The 24,561-nt window shown below is 24.5% G+C and overlaps 2 protein-coding genes across 20 annotated transcripts in view; both read right to left on the bottom strand.

Annotated features, from left to right (window-relative positions):
* Nucleotides 1–1,182: 1,182 nt before the first annotated feature.
* On the bottom strand, nucleotides 1,183–8,059 carry LOC122852424 (protein borderless). 7 transcript variants are annotated; one of them, XM_044152207.1, is made up of 14 exons: nucleotides 7,497–8,059; nucleotides 7,308–7,427; nucleotides 6,626–6,768; nucleotides 5,878–6,130; nucleotides 5,691–5,723; nucleotides 5,057–5,193; nucleotides 4,832–4,976; nucleotides 4,444–4,718; nucleotides 4,020–4,154; nucleotides 3,532–3,698; nucleotides 3,328–3,423; nucleotides 2,517–2,734; nucleotides 2,261–2,437; nucleotides 1,221–2,175 (listed from the first exon to the last, which is right to left on the bottom strand). In XM_044152207.1, exons 2-14 carry the CDS (start codon nucleotides 7,378–7,380, stop codon nucleotides 1,952–1,954), a joined length of 2,076 nt encoding a protein of 691 aa, XP_044008142.1. In that variant the 5' UTR covers nucleotides 7,381–7,427; nucleotides 7,497–8,059; the 3' UTR covers nucleotides 1,221–1,951. The 7 variants fall into 7 exon arrangements, with proteins under 7 accessions (XP_044008144.1, XP_044008146.1, XP_044008147.1 ...); XM_044152208.1 differs by having other exon boundaries at nucleotides 7,504–8,059; XM_044152209.1 differs by having other exon boundaries at nucleotides 1,183–2,175; nucleotides 3,532–3,695; nucleotides 7,308–8,059.
* Nucleotides 8,060–12,560: 4,501 nt separating this feature from the next.
* The window catches only part of LOC122852420 (protein turtle), a 31,725-nt gene continuing 19,724 nt past the window's right edge, over nucleotides 12,561–24,561 (bottom strand). For 5 of the 13 annotated variants that reach the window (XM_044152198.1, XM_044152196.1, XM_044152201.1 and 2 more), the window contains exons 4-11: nucleotides 22,892–23,117; nucleotides 22,534–22,809; nucleotides 22,146–22,433; nucleotides 21,483–21,988; nucleotides 20,616–21,219; nucleotides 20,101–20,328; nucleotides 19,803–19,896; nucleotides 12,561–14,995 (exon numbers count right to left, since the gene is read on the bottom strand). In XM_044152198.1, coding sequence (XP_044008133.1) covers nucleotides 13,636–14,995; nucleotides 19,803–19,896; nucleotides 20,101–20,328; nucleotides 20,616–21,219; nucleotides 21,483–21,988; nucleotides 22,146–22,433; nucleotides 22,534–22,809; nucleotides 22,892–23,117 — 3,582 coding nt within the window. In that variant the 3' untranslated portion in view covers nucleotides 12,561–13,635. Of the gene's footprint in view, nucleotides 14,996–15,884; nucleotides 15,896–16,366; nucleotides 16,484–16,834; nucleotides 17,622–19,802; nucleotides 19,897–20,100; nucleotides 20,329–20,615; nucleotides 21,220–21,482; nucleotides 21,989–22,145; nucleotides 22,434–22,533; nucleotides 22,810–22,891; nucleotides 23,124–24,561 lie in introns of all 13 variants that reach the window. The other 8 variants (XR_006373817.1, XR_006373818.1, XR_006373816.1 and 5 more) reach the window with 7 other exon arrangements.

Genomic DNA, 24,561 nt, shown 5'->3' with positions numbered 1-24,561 from the left:
TTTCTAAGAAAAATAATAGATGGCGCTGCGCAAGTTGATGCATAGAATACCTCTTTGCCTGTTCTATAACCCTGATACAACAGCCTATTTGATTTTATTAAATTTACATGTATTTACCCTATAGTTCCTAAAAAAAACAATAGATGGCGCTGCGCAAGTTGACGCATAAAATACCTCTTTGCCTGTTCTATAACCCTGATACAACAGCCTATTTAATTCTATGAAATTTAAATGTTTTTTCCCTATAGTTTCTAAGAAAAATAATAGATGGCACTGCGCAAGTTGATGCATAGAATACCTCTTTGCCTGTTCTATAACCCTGATACAACAGCCTATTTGATTTTATTAAATTTACATGTATTTACCCTATAGTTCCTAAAAAAACAATAGATGGCGCTGCGCAAGTTGACGCATAAAATACCTCTTTGTCTGTCCTATAACCCTGATACAACAGCTTATTTGATTCTATAAAATTGAAATGTTTTTACCCTATAGTTTCTAAAAAAAACAATAGATGGCGCTGTGGAGTGTAATGCATAAAATACCTCTTTACATGTTCTATAACCCTGATACAACAGCCTATTTGATTCTGTGAAATTTAAATGTTTTTACCCTATAGTTCCTAAAAAAAACAATAGATGGCGCTGAACTTTTCAATTTCTCGAATACCTCTTTGCCTATTCTATGCTCCTAATACTTGAAAAAAAAATTTTTTTTTTTTTTTTAGAAATATTTTAAAAATATCAAATACCTCTTTGCTCATTCTATGTTCCTGATACTCGAAAATTTTTTTTTCCACAAAATTTTTGAAATTTGATAGAAAAAAAAATTTTCGAGTATCAGGAATATAGAATTAGCAAAGAGGTATTTGATATTTTTGAAAATACCTCCTCGCTCATTCTATGTTCCTGATACTCCAAAATTTTTTTTTCTATTAAATTTCAAAAAATTTATGGAAAAAAATTGAATTTCTAACAGGAACATAGAATGAGCAAGGAGGTATTTGATATTTTTGAAAATACCTCCTCGCTTATTCTATCTTCCTGATACGCAAAAATTTTTTTTTCTATCAAATTTCAAAAAATTTATGGAAAAAAATTGAATTTCTAACAGGAGCATAGAATGAGCAAAGAGGTATTTCGTATTTTATATTAATATTTTCTAAATAAATAAAAGACAATAGTTTATAATAACAAAAATATTTAATTAAATTCCTTTAACTTATAATTAATTACATGTTTTACAGATTGAAGATCAATAATTAAAGATAATAGTACAAGTTTCGAAGAAGCAACACATAATGAAGCTGTACAGATATTAATAACAAATTAAATGAACGAGTTTGGTGATAAGAGAAGTTGGTAAAGTGTTACATCAATTTATAACAAGTCATTCAGTTGTCGTACCTCGCTTAATATAACAAGATTATAAATCTAAATCTAATCTTGAATCACCATTCAATTGTTCTACATGTCTTACGTAAGTTAGTTAATTTTAATTTTTCATTTTACTCTTAATTTATTTCACTTAATACTAAATAATTTTATATTCTAGACTATCAGTAATACAAATGATTGGAGACATAAAAGAAGTGTTAATTCTTTATCATTACCAATGACTGCAATGGTTGAAGTAAAAGCTTATGTCGTACTTGACAAAAGTAAACGAGCAGTATTACTAGGTAATTATAAAACACAAAAATTGACTATCGAACAATTCGTATACTTAAAAACTAGATTATTAAAATAAAATCTTCAATAAAACAATATAATTATAACGTAAAAATATAATTACTATCAAAAAATAAATAGCGCATATGAATTGATCTTTTTTTTTTTTCTTTTTAAAATATTAAAGTTTATATTAAAAGATTTTTTAGAAGATGTAACGTATCGATTGTTCATTAACATTTTTTTCATGATATTAATAATATATATTGTATAAAAATTATCTATTTATTTGATGTAGAACGACAAAATTTTTTTCTCATCCACCAAATGGTCATTAGACCAGCTGCTAAAAATCCCATAATAGCAACAAGACTCATTGATATTGTTCTATTTCTTCGTAATGTTGGTACCTCCAAAGTGAATTGTTCACTTGTTGAAATTTCATCTGTCACAGATATTGCCAATATTTCAAATATATATTTCTTTTCTTCTTCCAAGTTTTTAACTGTAATTAAAATATATTATTTTATAAATATGTTATTAATTATTTTCTTTTTTAATTAAAAAACTAAGTAAAACATTACACATACCCAAGTAAAAAGTATCTGCTGTTTCAATTTTTCCATAAATACTATCTGTTGTTTCACGAAACCATCTAACAACATAATTTTTCAATGAATCTCTTCCTTTTAATGGTGGATCCCATGTTACCAAGTATCCTTCTCCAGTTACTTGAACTCGAATATTTTCTGGTGGTCCTAATCCACCTAGATAAAAAAAATATAAATAAATAAATAAATCATTTAATTAACGAAAAATAAATAAATAAATTATATTATAATTTACCTCGTAATTCAGAAGCTGAATTTTTATTGGTCCCTTCAATTTTTGATTGAGTCAAAACACGTAATGATTTACTGAACATACCATCACCATTTTTATCTTGACTTAAAACCATAAATTCATATTCTTGGCCTGGTATGAGATTTGGAATTGTTGCTTCTGTTATTTTTTTTGATGGAATTTTTATTGTTTTCCATTCTGATGTATCAGTTGGTCTGTACCTAATATCAATTTAAAAATAAAAATTAAATTAAAAAATAGCACAGTACAATAAACGAAATAAATTAGTTGATTTTTAAATTAGTTTTTTAACGTCATCTATAATTACAACTAAAATTAAAAAATACTTCTACAACGATGATAATGATGATGTTATTGATTAGTAGCACCGAGCATTAATATATTTAAAGAAAATAACAAATTAAATATTACGTTTCGAGTAACTGGTACGTGCTAAATGGTGATCTTTATTCTCATCAAACTGTTGTGTGCATAATTACCTTTTTGATAAAGTTTACTATAAAATTTTAGATAATCTCATGGCTCAGCTCAAAATTCAGCTAGTGACCAGTTTAAATAATTTAAAATAAATAAAAATAACTTTAAAAAAATTAAATAAATCAAAATTGAATTTTAAATCGAAACATTTAAAAAATAATAATATTACCGACAAAATATAAATGTAAATTAAAATCCTGAAATAATTTGTTTAACAATTGTCCAAAAGAAAAAAAGAAAAACTATCATAATTAAATAATTATAATTAAAAAATAACAAAGTAATAAATAAATTTTTAATTTTAATTTTATCTTACCAAACTGCATATTCCATTTTTGGTCTGACATATCCAGGTACCCAAGTCAGTGTTATTGAATTTTTACTACTATTTGCCCATAATCCATACGGTGCCCTTTGTAAAAAAAAAAAAAAAAAATTAATTCAATTATTTAACAAAGACTCAATAGAAAATTTGGAATCTAATTTTACGATTTAAATTTCAAAATTAATTAATGTTTACCTTGGTGGATAACTGAGAATTACAAGCTCAGCATCAGCAACAACAGTTGCAGCTCCATTACTTGCTGAACACTGATAAAGTCCTCGATCTTGTTCTTGTACTTTTTCAATCGTCAAATTTCCACCGTTGACTATTGCACGATCCTGTGAAAGTGGAGATCCGTCCTTCTGACCGAAGGCTGTGTTAGTGGTTATCTTATATCGAGTTATTTTATTGATTTTTTTTTCATCAAATCAAATTTTTTTTTTAATTTTAGAAACATCAATTCATTAATGATAATTATTTTATTTCAAGTATGAATACAGATTGGCTTTATTTTGATTTTTTTTTTTTAAATAAATAAAAAAATAAAAATCAAAAAAAATAATGAGGTAATTTGCATTTTTATTTTTTTATTATTATTTATTACTATTTATTTATTATTTTATTATTATTATTATTATTAAATTTTACTCAACAGAAAGAAGTATATTAAACGGAAAACATACTTTAAACCAGACGATTGAAGGTTGCTGTGATTGATCACCATCTTTAGCTTCACATGGAATTTCCAAACTCTCACCAAGTTTTCTCATGTATAAACGTTGTGGTGTTACTGTAAATATTGGTGGTCTTTGAACAACCTAAAGTTAATAAATAATATTTTATTTTTAAATTTATATAAATAATATTTTTAAACATAAATACCAATTTTTAAATGACATTTACCAATTGAACTGACAAAAGATAAAAATTACACATGTAGTTATTTTGTTTTTTATTTTATATTATTATTTTTTTTTTTTTTCTAATGAATGTATGCAAAACGAGAAATAAATTGAATGACAAAAGGGGGTCATTAACTTGTCAATCATTTTAATGAAGCTCATTATATATACTTACTAAAAAAAAATTTATAAAATAAAATCTTACCACTGTAATTGATGGACTTGGTCCATCAGTTCCAAGTTCATTGTATGGTGTACAACTATAACTTCCTGAATGTGTTTCATCAACTTTACTAAAATACAATGATCCATTACGTCTATAAAAAACACCAGGTACATTATATGGATCAAATAAAAAACCATCTTTTTCCCATCGTAAATTTGTCAATGGTGGATTTGCACGAAAATGACAATCAAGAATAGCTTGTTTACCATATGGAAAATACACTTCTTTTTGTGCATAAATAACTTTTGCTTTATCTAAACAAATAAATAAATATATATATTTAATTAAAATTATAATAATATATTAATTAATAAATTAATATCATACTTGTATAATTTAATAATATTTATTTAAAAAATAAAATCACATTGAACGTTTAAATATGCTGATGCTGATTGTTGATCACCAAGATTGTCAGTTACGATACAAGTATATTCACCAAGATCTCCAACAGCTGCTGGTGTTATTTTCAATGATCCATTATTGACTATTGATGCTCTATCACGAAGATCCTATAATGTGAAAACAAAAAGCTATAATAAAAAGAAAATAATCAAGAAAAAAACATTTTTTTTTAAATAATAATAATTACCTCAATTTGTGGTATATTAATACCATCTCTTAGCCAAGTTATAATTGATGATGAATCTTTAGCAACACAATCAAATTCAACATTTTCACCTTCCATAGCTGTACGATTAATTGGTGGTACTGCTAATATATTTTCACCTGAAATAAATAATTTATTTTCGACATAACGACTAAACCTATTAATTTTTTTTTATTATTTTTTTTTTAATTAAAAAGAATTATGACAAAAATAATTAATGTGCACATACATAATATATAAATTAAAATAAAGCTAAAATGATTACATGCATTGTCATAATTAAAGCATATTAAATATAATAATATAAATATATTTATATTAAAAGTATTAACTTACATTATTAACTAAATTAAAAGTAGTACCAAGTTCCATTAATTCTTGAACTAATTCGATATTTAAAAAATTTATTACCATCCAATAAATCACTTTCATCTGTAATATATTTGTTAAATTATATTCCAACATTATTCCATAATCATTGGCATTGTCCATAATAAATGTAATAATATTCTGTCCAACAAATAATTCATTCATCAACAGATAATTACATTATTGATGCTTTTCAACAATTTCCTAGCTGTACGATTAATTGGTGGTACTGCTAATATATTTTCACCTGAAATAATTTTATTGTCGACATGCGACAAACCTAATTGAACATTTTAAAAAATCTGTTTTTCCTAAATAGTTAGTAAAATAATTAGTGCACTACATGTAAAAAAATAAATTAAATAAAGCATGCATTGTAATTAGGCTCATATTAAAAAATTATTAAAATAATAATATTAATAATAATAGTGTACCTTCAATTGAAAGATAAAACCAAGTTCCATTATTTCTTGAACTTGGTGATCTATCAGGAAAAATAACTTTACATTCATACCATCCTTGATCACTTTCTCTGATGTTTGTTAAATTAATACTACCCTGTCCATAATCATTGGCATTTGGTCCATCAAGTAAATGTATTCTTCCAACAAATTCATCATCAACAGATAATACATTATTTGCTTTTTCATTACCTGGTACTTCATACCAAGAAAATATTGAATGTCCCTATTGTAAATAAACAAAAATAAACAATAATTATATATATATTTAAATATAAAAAAAAAAATGTACAAAAACAAATATACATAATTGAACAGGAAGGCAGTAAAAGAGAGAGAGATATAAAATAATAAATCAAGCACGGAAATTATAACGAGTTACTCGAGAATTTTTTAGCATTGAAAGACACATAATACGCAATAATTTATTGTGCAGTTAATAGGCACAACACTTGAACTAATACGCAACAACTATTAGCAATCCTCGCTTCATATGGAAATTAGAAAAAATTATTATTTATCTGATTTAGTTAATTTTAATGATCAATCATCACACTAATCACATATAAACGATTTATATATTATTTTTTTTTCTTTTCTTTTCTTTATTAATATAATTTGTAATTATGTAAAATTTTTGGATTATTCAGTTCATTGAATTATTATATATAATTTATTTATAAATTTATCATGAATAATTTAAATTATTTAAATTACTTACATCACGATTCCAATGTAGTATATAAGGAATTGGTAATTCATGGGGAAAATCCAAATGACAATTGAAGACAACATAATCACCAACAGCTGATGTAAAATTATGGGCATCTTTTGTATTATCCATTGCAAAACCATAATCAATGGCTTATTTAAATTAAACAAAAAAAAATAAAAATTATACTAATTTATTTATGCGGATTTTTATAAAAATTAAATTAAATTATATATCAACTAAGTAGATTTCAATATATTTTATTTATTTACTATTTTTTTAATGTAAAAACTAGTGGTTAAAATTTTCTCATATCATTGATATATTCTTGGTGTATTACCACCAAAGCAATCGGACACAATTTCCAATAACTTTTTTGCGTAATTAAAATACAAACACGATACTCAATGAATAATCAACAAGTGTATTAAATTTCAACCACTAGAAATAATATATATCGATTGATACCTCCTGAAAACAAACAAGTGTCTCATAATAAAAATAATTTTTCCCTGTGAAAATCAAACAGGGAAAATTAACAAAAACAAACTTAAAAAAAGAAATATTATTTTTCATTACATATACTTAGTGTTTGTAAAAAATAATCTACTGTTTTTTTTTTTTTAATAATGTTTCGAGATACTTGTTTATTTTTAAGAAATAAAATTAATAAATTTATGATAATTTTTACCTGTGCAGAAGATCAACACAAAAATTAGTCCACGAATCCATTTAACAGCAGATGATTTTGATGCAACTTCCATGTTTCTTTGTTTTTTTTTATTTTCGTAACAATTTCGTTATTTATTTTCTAAATTTAATAATAAATATTCTAGTGAATAATTTAAACACGTATGATTATTTATTTAAATATAATTACCACTCACTGTCACCTTCACTCACTCCACCTGAGAAAATTATTTATTTCACTAAAAACATTTTATCAAAAAAAAAAAAAAAACTCAATAACTGGCAGTTTAGTGATTTAAAAAAGTGGCAGTGATTTGAGCTTTTTCTTTACAATAATAAACAATAATAATTGTATATTATAAAAAAACACAATTTGTTATTGTATTTAAAATATTTGAAAAAAAAAGTTGTATTGCTTTTGATGAAATTCGTACAGAGTGGTCTTTTTGTATCAATGTGATTGGAGAACGTTGTGATATAAATTGATACAACTTGTTCTACTCTCGTTGTAAGCTGTAACGGATACAAATTGTAGCAACATAAAACGTCATGTTGTTTAGGTGGGGATGTAAAAATTAATTTAGTTGCATTTATGGGCCTGTCTATCTATTGATATACATGACTTTGTTATGTTACTTGTTCATCACTCTATGAACAAGTTGATAGGTGCGCCCTCTATCCTGAAGGCGTGGTGGTGATTTATAAAAATACAAAAATCAGGTATCATCATCTCTTCATCATCATCATCATCATTATTATAAATCATATTTAAACTAATGGAAATTATTTTCAAAAAAAACTATATTTATATTATCAAGATAATTTTTTAATGTAAAAAAAATTTTTCCTACCTTGTGTGATGAATAAAAAAATAATATAGAATTGAAAAAAAAATTAATCCAAATGATATTTTTTAATAGATATATACATTCAAGTTCAAGGTAAAGATAATGAATGATTCTGAAAAATAAAAAAATATGAAGAAAAAAAAAAAAAAATAAATAATAAATGTTTAAAAAAAATATAATGGGTTTGATGTCAATACATACTGCAACTCAATTCACGTGGGTGACCTCAAATTACGTAATATCCGTCCCTTGGTGTATTAGAAAACTGCCCACAAGCTGCACAGCCTTGTCACATTGTTGAGATAATAATTCGCATATGGACCATACTAGTGACGCGACATGAAAATATAATGTGTTAGTATATTATAGAAATTACGTTGGTTTGAATATATTACTATTTTACTTAATCAAATGAATGAAAAGGGGGGTATGGACATCTTCCTTCCTACTACATTATAAAAATTTTCTAAATCATTAAAGCACACGGGGTTTCTAATTATCCACCACACAATTGTCATAATTTTATTTACAATTATTTTAAATTACTTCCGACGGAACTTTTGATTTGATTTTTTTTTTTTCTTTTTTACAATAATAATTTAATATTGATTTTTTTTTTATTAAATGATTTTATTATTTTTAATGTTCCCATTATGTATATATTTTTAAATTTTTATAATTAATATTTTGTGTCGAGGACATCAAGTTTTGTCTAGAATATATCGGTATATTTTTACATAGACCTTGTAAATTTGTGGTAATCACACATTTCCGAGGAAGATTAGATGATCGAATTACGTGTCTTGAAAATCCTAGTTTAGTTTTATTAGACAAAATAACAAGAGGGTCATCAAGTCAAGATACAATAATAAATATCTCGTGACATATTTTGATAAGAAAAAATAAAAATTAATTTTATGTTTTTCTTTTTAGTATTGATTTAAGCCAATAATAAAATAACATGATATTAATTTTTATTATTTTTATCATGAAATAATAATTAATATTTTATAAATTTCACAGTCAAATCTTTACAATAAAAATTTTTTTTTTCTTTATATTGAATTTTATTTTGTAAATAAATTGTCTACAATTGATTCTAAAATTTTCTATTTACTAAATCCATTAGGATTTCATAATATGAATCAAGAATTAAGAAATTGCAGACATTGAAATTTTTTTTTACAAAATAAATAAACATAAATAAATAAAAAAAAAAATGTGCAAAATTTAAAAATACAATTTATAATTTTAAATGTGTTTATAAAAACAGTAAAAAATTTATTAAATTAAATTAATGATAATGAAAAGTTGTGAAGTAAGAGCAAATTGATAAAGACAATTATTTTTATCTCATTAAATTTAAAGCTTTTATTAATTAATAATAATTTAATTATTTATTATATTTTTCTTTTATTATTGTATTTATGTCTCCATTGTTTACTAAAATTTTTAAAATTTATATAATCAAAAAATTTATATATTTTTTGATATTAATAATGATGATAAATGATTTAATTTAATTTAATTTTTTTTTTCTATTTTTCACAAGACTGTAACCGACAGTCAATAACTATATTATTAGATAAATTGATTAAATTTTTTTCAATCGTCAAAGAGGTATTGGATAGAAAAATTAAAATATTAAAATATTTGATGTTAAATAAATAATAAATAATACAATAAAATTATAAAAATTATTACAAAAAAAAAATTAATAATTAATTAAAAGCCAAAAATTTATAAATAAACAAAAAAAAAAATCTCAAAGACGACACACTGAATAGCATTCAGGTACGGAAGTAGGTGGGTTTTATATATATATATATATATATCAAATGAATATTTAAATGAAATTATAAACAGTCTAAATAAATCGTCATTAATTAGTTTAATCAAATTGAAACAAGACAATATATTTTCATCAATAATAAAAAAAAATAGAACGTTATATAAACAAAATTTTTTATATTTTTTTTTATTATCAAAGATAAATAATAATATAACGACGAAAGTTTAAAGAATTAGAAAAAAAAAAAAAAAAGTTGTACGGTGACCAGAAGATTCAGCAATTCACGTGTGTCTTCTTGAGATAATATATATATATATATTTTTTATCTAACTATTATGATATATCTACATTTGACTTATGATATACTATTGCCTAAATAGACGACGTGAAAATCAATATCACCGAGTGTTTATTTTACTATTATTATTATTTTTTTTTTTTGTTGAAATTAACTTTCAGTGATTTTTTATTTATATTTTTATTTGCAGAGGTTTTTATTTATTCCTCATTTGTTCTTTATAATCTCATCGTTGTCCCGAAAATTTTCACAAACGCTGCAAATATATGTTTATTTGATCGAATAAATGATGATTATTATAATAATATGAAATAATAAATAAATGGTTAATTAATAAATTGCACAAAATATCGGGACTACGTAGATCATCAATTACAAACATATTATTATCAATAACTAATATTTAATAATAATAATAAGTATGATACAACGGCAATGTGCTCGACGTTATTTGTATTTTTTTTTTTTCTATTTTTTTTTTTTTTTTCATATTAAAAACACATCTTCATTATCATTTCAGCTTCGTCGTCTCGTTGATTAATATGCTATAGGCTATATACGATTTACAATATCAATTAATTATCAAATTATTAATTCAGTTATTAGAATTATTTTAGAATATTGGTACTCTTGTGTTTTTTTATCTCTCTCTTTTTTTTTTTTTTATTTATTTATTTTTTCATATCTTCATAATTATTACTCTCTCTCTCTCTCTCATTCACAATTGTTTATTTATTTGTTTACAACTTTTTTTTTTTTTTTTTTAACGTTCGTATTTTTTTCCACTTTACGCTCACATAATTTACCATCTACGTTGTTGTGATTTTTATATTTATTTTTTTCAATTGAATAAAATTGGTTTTATTTTTTTTTATTTTTCTTTTTTCAATTGTTTATTCTCCATTGTCAGTTTTAAACTCAGCCCGCTCATAATAATGAGATATAACAGTGGGTTCGTGTTAACACTGCAATGATTTTTTTGTTTTCAGTATACAATTATTATTTAGTATTTTGAATCGTATGTAAAGCCCTTACTAACAATTTTTTATTTTATTTTTATTTTTTCATTTAATTATTTAAATTATTATTTTTTTTTTTTCCATACGTTTTATAATATTTATTTTATTTATTCATACTTGTTTTCTTTTTTTAATATAAATTAATGTTTGTACTATATGAAAAGAAACATAAAAATGTTTTTTTAGAGTCGGAGATTAAAGCATCTTTTATTTTTAAATCTATACATATTTATTTTCTTTTTTTTTTAAATTAATCTTTTCATAAATAAAATTTAATAAAACATAATCAATAAAATCGTCCTTTTTTTCAAAAAAATAAAATAAAACATAATATTTTTATGTTAAAAATTTAAAAAAATTTCGTCCTTTTTTAAATTATTATTTTTTAATAATTTGATTTTTTTATTCTCCGACTCGATAGATGATATTATTACAATGCATTTTGGTGAGATTTAGGTGGGGTAGTTTGAAGAATACGTTTTATTGTAATTAATTAATTATTATTAATATTATTATTAGTATTATTAAACGCTTATTAAGATGCGCTTATTTTTTTTCTTTTTTTCTTCTGAATTTTACTTTTATATACTTGAGAATAAACTCCGGTCGGAAAATTTTATAGAATACTGATAGTGTCACCACAAATAAAAAATAATTTTGTAAAATAATAAATAAATTATTTTTAAAATATTATACAAGTTTAAAATCAGGACGTAGACACCACAAGCTAAGTGGGACGGTATTACACAATTAAATCAATATATAAATTAAATTTTCAAAAATAAAATATAAATAAATATTTTTAAAAAATTACCGACCACATTATCATTAATTTATAATTTTTTTTTTTTTTCTTTTTAAACTGTCAATTTATCATTTTCTTTATACAACTTTTTAAATTTTTTTATTTATTTAATTTAATTAATTTTTTTTTTTTCTTTTAATTTTTATTTAAACACATTATATATATAATTTATTAATTTTTTTTTTTTTTTTTTTATTTGTTTTTAAATTTTGTTTAAGAAAAATTATTGTGCCGATAATATGTTGGGTTTCTAGCAAAACCCTAAATAGGCAGTGCAGTACGAGTGAGTCCTTAAGCAATCTCGAGGCAAGCTTCGGCCTAATATCACGTTTCGAGTCCATTGCTCATCAATTAATTAATTATTTATATATAACTTTATTTTCTTTAATCAATTTTAATATTAATTCATTAATTTTCGTATTTAATATTAATAATTACAATACAATTAAATTTAACGTTGCTTTCTCGATAAAATGTATACGTCATTGTACACGCCTTTGTTTTTTTTTTTTAATAAATTGTTTATAATTTTTTTTTTTGTCTTGTTATTAACATAATACGGATTTTTTTTCTTTGGCGTGTTAATCGTGCCATTACGTACTCGATTTTATTTTTATATGTTTTTTTTTTCGGTAAACATTGAAATGTTTTCGTTGAGCCTTCGAAAACACTTTACAATTTTTTTTTTTTTTTATATTTATTTATTTGTTTAACAATATAATGTCAAGTATTTAAATAATTTATTTTTTTTTTCAAATCGATATTATCATTTTTAAAATGACACTCAACATGATCTTGAATATTTTATTTATTTAAATTAACTGAACAAATTGATGTCAATTTTTTTGTTTTTTTTTTTTTTAATACTCAAAAATTCGATGTCAGTTTATTTATTTATTTATTGTTGTTTTTTTTTTTGCTTTAATCAGGGTCCTTTTTAAGTCACAGTTAAAAATGTATTATTATTTTAATTTTTTTTCTTTTTAATATATGTAATTTTATATTCATTTTAAAAATTTTCTTCAATTTATTAACTATATATTTATTAATTATTTATGATCGTCTAAAAAGTGCATGATTTGACTCGAAAATGACTTGATACTATTATCTATCCTTAAATCATCAATGAAAAAAAATTGTTATTCACAATTATTTATAATTTTCTTTTAAATTTCGTGTTAATGTGATTTGCCCATTAATTGTGCATATTTTTAATTAATTTATTCAATCTGTTTTTCTATAATATATTTATCAATTAATCATTATAGTTTTTTGTGTAATCATGCATGTGTGTCAGTGTGTATTAATCAATTGTTCTTTTTTTTTTTTTTTTTTCTTTTTTGTTATACAATCTATAGAAAAAAGAGTCTGTAGTGAAAATTCAATTTATGAAAAAATTGCATTTAAAAGATTCATCAATATACCTAGTTGATATATCGAGTGTAAGACTGTAAAATTTTTATTTTATTTTATTTTTTTTGAATTTTCAATTTCATTCAATAATTCTTGGTAATTTTTTGTTATTATATTTTATTTTTGGTCCTCTGAGGCCATTATTAGCTGAATATCAGCAAGCACTTTCAAGTTGTTGACTTCTTTTTCGTCTAGCTTGTCTTTGTCGAAATTGATGAAATTCAGCTTTCATAGCTTGTACACGTGCCTCAATATTATCCCTTGAATATCTTGATGGTTGATTATTATTATTACTATGACTATTACTATTAATATGATTAACATTATTATTATTATTAGAATTATTATTATTAATATTATTTGTATTTGTTGTGTGTACTTGATGCATATGAGGAAGATGAATTGTATGAATTTGATGTACAGGTGGTCTTTCTTCGCGTGTTGGTGTTGATGCTGATGTTGGTGTTGGTGTACATGATACTGGATCAAATTCATAATGTCCATCAACACTACCAACATCAATAGCAATATGTGCTAAATTATTATTATTACTATTACTATTATTATTATTTTTATGTGATATTTTATTATCAATAATTTGTTGATGATCTTGTAATTCAAGCCAACGACCAAGTAATGGTGGTGGTGGTGGACGATATGGTGGTGGTCGCCATTCAGCAACAGTACTACCACTTCTTGAACTTTGATTTTGTTGTGATGTATTTTTACTACCAAAACCAGATGAACTTGATCTACTTTCAGGTGATGTTTCATTAATATTAAGTATATCTGGTGATATTGCTAATTCAGGTGCTGATCTAGCATGTCTTGCATGACGTGGTGGTAAACGTGCACGTGGACGTATACCACCAATTGGTTGTGGTGGTGATGATGTTGCTAATGGTTGTACTGGTACAAATCTACGTGATTCAGCATGTATTGCTTTTAATGATGGTAATTCTTGACTATAACGTTGATGTATATTACGTAATTGTATATGATGATCAGGTGATGTTGTTGGAAATGATGATGGTTCAACAGATGATGGTTGACGTACTGAACTTAAATCATTTAAATATAATGATGGATTTGTTGTCCATATTATTTGTCCACTTGGTGAACTTGCAATAAAACCTGGTGATGATATTGTACATATTTTTTGTTCTTGTCTTGACATTAATGGATTTAATAAATTATTAATATATGCTGTACCAGGTACAATTGATACACCACTACCATCTGAACGTAAACTTAATTGACTTGTACCAACAAGTGGACGACGCCATGATGATTTTAAACGATTTTTTTTAGGTAAAAAACCACCATCATCACTACTTGATGCATCAAGAATACTATTATTTGCTGAACTTAATACTGAATCAGCAATAACAAAACGTCCATCAGCTGCACGTGATATTTTACTTAATGGACGACAACGACATGAATCTGGACTGTCTGGATTAAGTATGTCACGCAGAAGACTTAGACCTGGTACTCGGCTTTGTTGTCTATTTCTATATGGAACAATACAAATATATATTAGTAAAATTCAAATGGTAATATTTCATTATTTATTTTATTGCAATCAAGCAAAAAAAAATAAAAAATTCAAGCTGAGTGGGATTTATTTGCTCTTTGTTGGTTTTTTTTTTATAATTTACTAAATTTTCTACATACTAAAACTATACATGATTTAAATAAAATATTTAACAAAAAAAAAATAAAAAAATAAAAAAATATGATGTATAGTATTATGATTTAAACAATAATTTATATTTTATAATCCCACCCACTTGAATATAAATATTTTTGCAACGACAATTAAACGTGCAACAATGACGCAATATAATTAATCACAAGTAGCAATGATTAATGAACATAAATGTTATCAACAAATAAAAAATAATTAAATACACAAATTAAATAAAAAAAAAAACATTTTTTCAAATTTTTTTCAATAATGATGATGATGTATAAAATCAAAATAGCAATTGGCTTTCTTTTTTCAAATAAAATGCAAGGATACATGCTCATCATGCGCATTCTTGTGCATTGGTTAATAATTGGATGTGAATTTTTGGATTTTGGAGAATAAACAATAATACAAAAATAAATAAATAAAAAAAAAAAAAAAAAAAAAAGATAGTTAAGTAAGTGGTATATAGCTGTGAGTGGATTTTTTTTTATCGTTCAATTATATTTGTTTTTTTTCCATCAACTCATTGTCATAAAAAAATTTGATTGCTTTTCTTTTTTTGCTGAATTTTTTTTTTTTTTTTAAAAAGCCATTTTTTTTCCTTCTTTCTAATAATAATTATCTTTTTTTTTTTTTTTTTAAATATATATTTTTATAGTGGTTGCAATCGTGGATATTTTTTTTTTTGGTGCTCCGTGTCTCGTCACCTTTTATCCTCCTTTAGGTCCGGCAGCAGGGAAAGATTGGGGTGATAGAAGTATGTAACACAACGATTACATTCACAAAAAAATTAAACTTTTAAATAATAATAATTATAAATATAACACTAATACGTAAATTAATTAATTTTTTACTTCTAGGCGGTATTTTTAGGGAGCAAATAGATGACTATTATTTAATATTATTATTCATATTATTAAACAAATGAAATTGAACAATAAATGATTATTAAAAATGATTGTTAATTGTATTATCATCACTGTTAAATTTTTAATCTTTAAATCAACATGATTTTTTATAGGCACTCACTGCTGGTACCGTGCAAAAACAATGACAAATAATATAATTATAAATACACTCAATAAGTACGGTCCACCAGCATGTGCAGCAAAAATAAAATGTTTAAATAATAATAAAAAAAATAAATAAATTGAAAAACGATAACCAAAAAAAAGCAATTTTTGTTTACCTACTTTTAGTTGTTCACATTCATGGACGTATAATTAATTGCAATTATTTTTTTTTTTTTTTATGTTTTTTAAATTTTTTGTTTTTTTATTGGTCTATATCGTCTACAATTAAGAAACTGAAACGAACAAGAGAAAAAGAAAAAAATCAACGACTATTTTTAAATACAAAAAAAAAAAAATAAAACAAACAACGTTATTTGGTCATGATTGTTGAAATGAAAATAAATTAATTTAAATATATATATTCAAAAAGATGAATTAATAAAATACAATATAAAATTAATAAAATTTGAATAAATATATAGGGTTGATTTAAAATAACAATAGATAGTGATAATAATATAAAAAAGCATGACCAGATATCGTGAATAATAAAATATAAAATAGACTAAAAAAAAAAATAAATAATAACATTAACAATCTATGTACTCCCTAAGGCCGCCGAGCGAATTTTTAAGGGTACTGACTGGAAGAACTAGTAAGTCCTAGCTGTTTGCCTGTATTGCTCATCTCATCTACAGTCATGACAATTCATCCTAATTAGTAGACAGTAGGTATAGTGGTTGTGGATGTAGTAGAATAGGTCCTAGCAGGTAGTAACATTGCAGAACCAGGTAGTTGTCTCGTAGTAGTAGTAGTAGTTGTTTTTTTTTATATATATATTTTTTATATTTTTTTATTTTGCAATATTTATTTTTTCAAGTGATGATATAGCAAATGATGACGATATAATATTTATTATATAGCAAAAAAACAATTGCAATTTTTAATAATGAATGAAATAACATGATTTTTATTTTTTGTTTTGTTAATTTTTTTTTTTTTTTCTATTTCCATCGCTATATGTTTGTGTCATTTGTTTATTTTATATAGTTAATAATTTTTATCAGACGGTGAATAGTCGATTTTGATGGGACATTTGTCTTGGGTATATATATACAAATACTTGGTCTTGGTTTTTATATTTTAGTATAGTATTTTTTTTTTTTTTTTTATTTATATTTTATTTATCGAATATTAGGCTTACTGTTTCGCCTCTCAATGATAAAAACGCTCTCGTAATCTCGATTTTCAAGATGTGCATGATGATCACGTTCACGATTCAGGGGGGCCTCGTGAATCTGATCCGAGATTGCAGTTGCGGGGGTTACTTGCGTAGGAAGTGGTTGATGAAGAGTTTGTGGTTGCGGATTCAACGGGCTACAACGGGTCAGCGACGAAACTGACTCGCCGCACGCGTTTAGATTTGTCGACCTACAGAAAATACAGAGGACATGGAGATACCACGTGGTGGATTTTTTTTCTTTTCAAATAACAATTTATTTTTTTTATTTATTTTTTTTTAAATTTTCATATTAATAAAATACATATATACTTTTGTATATAAATATTTTAAATTGTCATGAAAATTTAAAATTGAGTGTACATTTTTTCATCCAATTAATAATTATTTTATTTATTTTTATATATCAACAAAAATAAAATTTAATTAAAAAGTTATTTCTATATTTGAATTTATTTATATTTAATTATTTTTTTTACATGATAAATCAACTAAAGTTGGAGGAAAAAATGACACTGTTTCACCAAAGCGATTACCCCAGTTCCTCTCACTGATTCATAATTTTATACTTTTTTTTTCTTTAATTTAAAACTACTTTATTTCCTGGCATTTTTTGGAGACCGTCCAGCCCGTTCTGGATATTATTTAATGCCTCATGAATGGCTTAAATTTATATTTTTTATTTTCTTTATTCAGTCAAATATCAATATTCGCATCGCGTTTTATGAAAGTGAAAATTTATTTTTATTTTCAAAACAATTTGACATTGAATTTCGAGCATGATAAAAAATAATTAAAAAAAATATGAAAAAATGAATATAAATAAATAAATAAATAAATAAAAAAAGTGCTTCTAAAATAAAAATAAAATAATTATATTATGTAACAAAAAAAGAAAAAGCAATACGAAATAATTTTAATTGAGATAATAATCCAGAATAGGCATCACTGCAGTCGTATTGTGGACTTTTGGATGCCGATGATGTTTTTTAATTTATTAAAAAAATTTTATTATTTTTTTTAAAATTTATTCAAGGTAAATATATACAAAGCTAAATGTTTTAACCAATAATAATAATTATTATTATTTTATTTATTGGTATAATTACATTTTAGCCGCAAGTTACCTGTTTTTATGTAAATCATAATGTTGCATTGTTGATAATGTACGCAGTGCCAAATTAATTAATTAATTATGTATTTTATCGAATTTCTAGTACTGCGGTGCTGTGGTGTGTATATGTGATTAATTAATTATTTAATACTCGAGGATAACGTTCTTAATAAAAATGCGTGCATTATATACCGTGGTACGTGATGAAATAAAACAGAGTGCAGTGATTCGTCGTTATTCGTTCGTTTTAAATGTATTTTTTTTTTTTCCAATGTATATTCGCTGTCGTAATTTGCCTTTTTTTTTCAAAATCAATCAATCAATCATTATTTTTTTTTTTTTATTCAGTTTAATCTTGTTCAACTAATTTTTTTTTTTTAAAATCAACAAAGTGCACTCCAACCTCGTCCAAAATACCTCTGCTGCTTCGGTCAAACCTGCCAATTTCTAATCTAAGGCTCACACTGTTTTCCGCATCAGATGAAAAGATAAAAAAAAAAAAAAGTTCTATTTTTTTTTTTTTTTTTTTAAATTTATATTTTAATTTATTTTAATCAAATGTAATATTATTAGTTAAAATGGATTATGAGTTTAATCTTGTTTTGTAAAATATCATATGACAAAGTTTTTTTTTTATCTTATTTCATCTGGTGTGTTTTATATGGTGAACTTTTTATTTTAATTTGTTTTTTTCAAAAAATATTAGTTTTAAAAATTTATATTTGTATATTTTCTAATTTGATCGTGAGAGGTTTCGTTATTACTGTGGTGCTTCGGTGGCCTATTGCTCGGGGGCTTAATCACTAATTTTAATCAAACTTAAATCAAATTTTCTCATCAAAATCGCATTTGCAATATGAAATAAAAAATACAAAAAATAAATAAATTTTAAAATTATTAAAAACATACAATAACAAACAAAAAGAAACTCATTTACAAATTTAATTGGATTTTTTTTTTTTTTGCTTTTTTTTTTTTTCATTAAAAGTTCAAGTCAGTTTTGTTTAATATTTGAAATGTGGAAATTTATTTATTTTTATGTTTTTTGTATTTCTTTTTTTTTTTTGTTTACTTTGATTGCAGATGCAATTGGATGAGCAGCTGCTATGATTGCAGTAGAAAATTTTCAACGAGAATTTTAAATAATTAAAAATAATATTAAAAAAAATATTATATATCGTTTTTTTTTTTTGTCATTTTCAATTACGATAAATTAAATTATATATTATTGATTATTAAAAAAATTAATAAAACTTACTTTTTCAAAGGCACTGTTCCTTGGGGTCCTTGTCCTGCGCCATTACGAGCGTCTGTGACCCTGCAGGCTACCAAGTTATACGCTGATAATAATTCTGCAATTAGAAAAAAAAAAACATTTTTTTTAAAAAAAAAAAGAAAAACTGTTTAAGTATATAGAATTTTAATTTTCTTAAAATATTCATTTTTGTGCATCAAGAAATATACACATCTTTTCAACTATCTTATTTTTTATTTAAAAATTTTTTTTTAATTAGCATAAGTACTTGAGCTGTTTATTTTTTATTATGAAACATTACCTTTTTCCTGTTTTCGTCGCTTCCGTTTATTACATATTTTAACAGCACATATACTGAGAATAATTGCAACAATGAAAAATAGTATGCCACCTACAACCCCAGCAGTGATGGCTTTGTGTTTAACACGAGCTGGTACTGGAAATTTCACCAATTCACTGGTACCAGGAGTTGTTGATGAATGGGCAAATACTTGAAAATAATATGTTCTTCCACCAACTAAATTTTTAACTGTTAAAAAAAAATATTCAAAACAATACATTTAATCATCAATATAAACAATGGTTTTTCTTTGAAATTTATTCTTGAATAGACTCATTGTAATTTAGACAGTTAGACTAGACTAACAAAGACAAATACAATTGATTACTTCATCAATTCAAAAAATAAATTAAACTTTAAAAAACTAAGTACAATAAATCTATTTAAACGAATGATTTCAATTTATCATTTTTTGAAAAAAAAAACAAAATATTTTGTCTTTATTTATTGTTAAATATAAAATTGTAAAAACTTACCTAGATAACTAGTTTCTTCTGATCGAATATGTCCTTTGTTAAGTGTTTTCCATGCTCCATCAGTTTTATATTTAATATCATAATATTCAATTAAATGACTTTTTTCTAATGGATGCTGCCAAGTTATAAGAAAACCATTTGGTACTTCAGTTACAGTTAAATTTCTTGGTGGCCCTGGTTTTGGTCCAGTATTTTCAGCAGCTTTAACACTAATACTTTTTGGTGTTGTTATTGATGGTGGATTAATACCAACATCAAGTGTTCTAATTGTTGTAACTTTACTAAGCATACCATCACTTATTGCATTTTTACCAACAACTTGAAATTCATATAATGTACCAGGTGATAAATTATTAATTGTAACAAATGTTGAACCAGATGGTGTTACTGGATTTGTTGTCCATGCTGATGTACCAGCTTCACGATACCAAACAGTATAATCTTGTTTATAATCTGGACCACCAGAATAACCAGGTAACCATTGTAATGTTACAGAAAATTGTGTTGATATACCAGTTACATTGTGAGGTGCATGTGGCTGAGAACCCTCAACAATTAATTGAGTTGCTGAGATAATTGTTGCAACCTCATTCCATGCAACACACTAGTGACAATCAAAGTATCAAAAAGTTAATTAAAACTTTTACAATTATTCATTATTATCATTGATAATACAATTTTCAATTCAATCATGATGCTATTGTTTTGTTTTTTTTTTTTTCATTTATCAATCAATAAAATTATCTGTTATCTGTACATTTAAATTTACAAAATTATTATAAACTATTTTTATCTTTATTGTCCAAGTATATTTGAAAATTGTATAATCAATAATTAAAAAATAATAAATGCAATTTCTCAACTTACCTGATAATAACCAAAATCATTACGTCGTAATCCATCAATTGTTAAATTACCACCAGTAATTTTACCACGATTACGTTCAAGTGGTACACCATTTCTTCTTTGCCATTGTATTGTTGGTTTTTCAGTACCCTCAGCTTCTTGTGCATCACAAACCATATCAACTGTTTCACCAATTTTACGTTGATACATTGGTTCTGGTTCAAGTGTAAATACTGGTGGATTTCTAACAAGTACATCCATTGGACCAGAACCACCATGTGTACCATGTGCATTATATGGTGTACATGTATATTTACCCTGATGATTTTCATTAACTCTTGTAAATAATAATGATCCATTATTCATTATAACAATATCTTTAGTTTGATATGGTTCTAAAAGACGTTTATCCTTTGTCCATGTAACATACTGTAGTGGTGGATTTGCTTTTATATAACACTGTACAACACCAGCCAATCTAAATGGCAAATATTGAATAGTTGGTGTAAATGTAACTTTGGCTGGATCTATAAATACAGATAAAAAAAAAAAAAAAGAATTTAATTAAATTTTCATTTTATATACTGATGGACATTTTATTATTAAATATAAAAGACATGATAATTAAAAAAATAGATAGTTTTATATACGTATATATATTGCTTTTAAATAAAATATAATTACATTCGACGTTGAGATAGGCACTGGCACTTTGTGGCTCGCCAATTCCATTAGTAACTTCACAAAGATATTGTCCAGTGTCATCAGCACTGACTGGATTTATAACTAGACTACCATCTTTTTTAATTGAAACACGAGTATCAAGTTCAGATACTTCAGTTACTGGTGCACCTTCACGAAACCAACGTACTGTTACATTTCCTGGTAATGCTTTTGCTTCACATGGAAATTGTACTCTTTCACCTTCTAGTTTTGTTTGATTTGTTGGTGGTACCATTATAACTGCACCACCTTAAATTATTAAAAAAAAAAAAACAAAAACAAAAGAGTTTAGTTAATGTTTAATTAAATTATTTTAATAATAAATAATAAATATAATAATTTAACAAACCAGCAATAACAACACGAGCAGAATGACTTATTTGTCCTTCACCATTTCTAGCAATACAAGTATAATCACCAATGTCCTCATTTTTAATTGAAGCTATTCTTAATTCTGTACCCTCATTAAAAATTCCAATAGTCGGTGAAGTTGACACGGGATTTGCATCTTTATACCAGACAATTTCAGGTGTTGGTGTACCTTCTGCCTGGCAATTTAGAATAATTGCATCACCAACATTTACATAAATCATTTCTTCTGGTGTCATGCTGAATCTTGGTGGTGCTATTATATTTATAAAAAAAAAAAACCATCAATAATTTAATTAATATACAATTGTTAATTTAAATTTAAATTTCAAACAAACCATGAACATCTAGATGAAACCATGTGCCATTTTTTGGACTATTTGGTGATCTATTGAGAAATACAACTTTACACTCGTACCATCCTTGATCACTTTCACGAATATTTGTAAGATTAAGACTGGCAACACCGTATGGTGAATTTGGTCCAACTCTGGATACACGTCCCTCGTAACCATCACCACTGTGCGTTGGATACGATTCATACCATATGTATATTGGTATCTCCTGCCCCTTGCAACACCAACACGCATCATAAATGAGGGATCTTTTATTACATTGTCATACTATCAATTGTTGCAAGTTATCAAATTTAATTTCAATATTTTTAATTATACATCTTGTTTTTCGTTGACTTTGAATATTTTTAAACGACTTTTAAAAGGTCAATTCTTGCATCAATTTAAGGCTGACAATGTATTTTTTTTTTTTCTTTTTCTACATAGCAAATTATAATCTACAATATTTATATCGATTGCCAACGTGCTCAAATTAAAACGCTTTATATATATATATTACATTTATAACAATGATGACAACGTATCTATACAGAAACTGGCTGAATAAAAATTATATTCAAATAAAAAAAAATTATCTTTTAAAAAAACATTATTAACTTGAAAATAATAATAGAACAATAAAAATTGATTTATCTTAATTATCTACTAAAAATATTTCCATTTTAAGAGTCATTTTTTTTTTTCTTTTTTTAAATTGATATTCTTCAATAGTTTATATCTTAAAGGCCACTCAATAAGATAATAAAACTAAATAAAAAAGCTCGTTTAAAAGCTATCAAAAAAAAATTTTTTTTATTTCCAATATAATCGGTAAAACAAAGAAGACTTTTCTTTTTTATTATTTTATTTACTTTGATATTGTGCTTTGATAAATACCGACATTCCAAACACTTGAGCCCCACCCATTTATTTTTTTTTTCATCAAAACAAAAGATTTAAAAAAAACAAGCAAAATAATCAACCAGTTTCTAAAATTTCATTTATTGTTGTATGTATTTTGATTATATTAAAAAGCCAAAATAACATGCGCTATAAAATTAATGATACGCGAAACAGGAAAAGTATGAATTGGGTGTGGGCTCAAAATATAATCATAAACGTGCAAGGCACGATGAGATTTTTTTTTAAACTATTATTATTATTATTATTATTATTGTATTTTTTTTGTCAAATAAGGTCGAGTGGGGCTATCTTTTTCCGCCTCATTTCCAATGTGAATATTGCAAAGTAGAAGGTTGGTAACCCTGACACACTCAAGTGGTTTGCATCCATGCAACCTGGTGCATAATGTACATGCGATCTCCACCCCTTATTTTTTTTTAATGTCGTCAGGTACACATTGCATTATACATATATAATCTGTATAAAAATTTTCGTGTGAGCAAAAGCTTATACACAAGCCCGCAAGAGTCGCTCTTTGGCCTATTTTTTAAGCCACCTAAACGCAGTTAACCAACTACCAATCGATAAGTCGACAGCCCCCTTTTCACCCTATGTGTCTCAAATAGAAAATCCTATTTAATTCTCTCAAGATTATTAAAATTAAAAAATATTTAATTTATAAATTATATTAAATATTTTTCATTTTTATATAACGATCTTAAATTTTATTTATTTATTTATCTGTCTATATCTAGCTATCTCCCTATTTA

This window comes from Aphidius gifuensis, linkage group LG3 (genome assembly GCF_014905175.1).
Source record: "Aphidius gifuensis isolate YNYX2018 linkage group LG3, ASM1490517v1, whole genome shotgun sequence".
In the NCBI taxonomy this organism is placed as follows: domain Eukaryota; kingdom Metazoa; phylum Arthropoda; class Insecta; order Hymenoptera; family Braconidae; genus Aphidius; species Aphidius gifuensis.
Note: the sequence above shows the minus strand (reverse complement) of the source record. Positions and strands in the feature narration are given on the sequence as shown.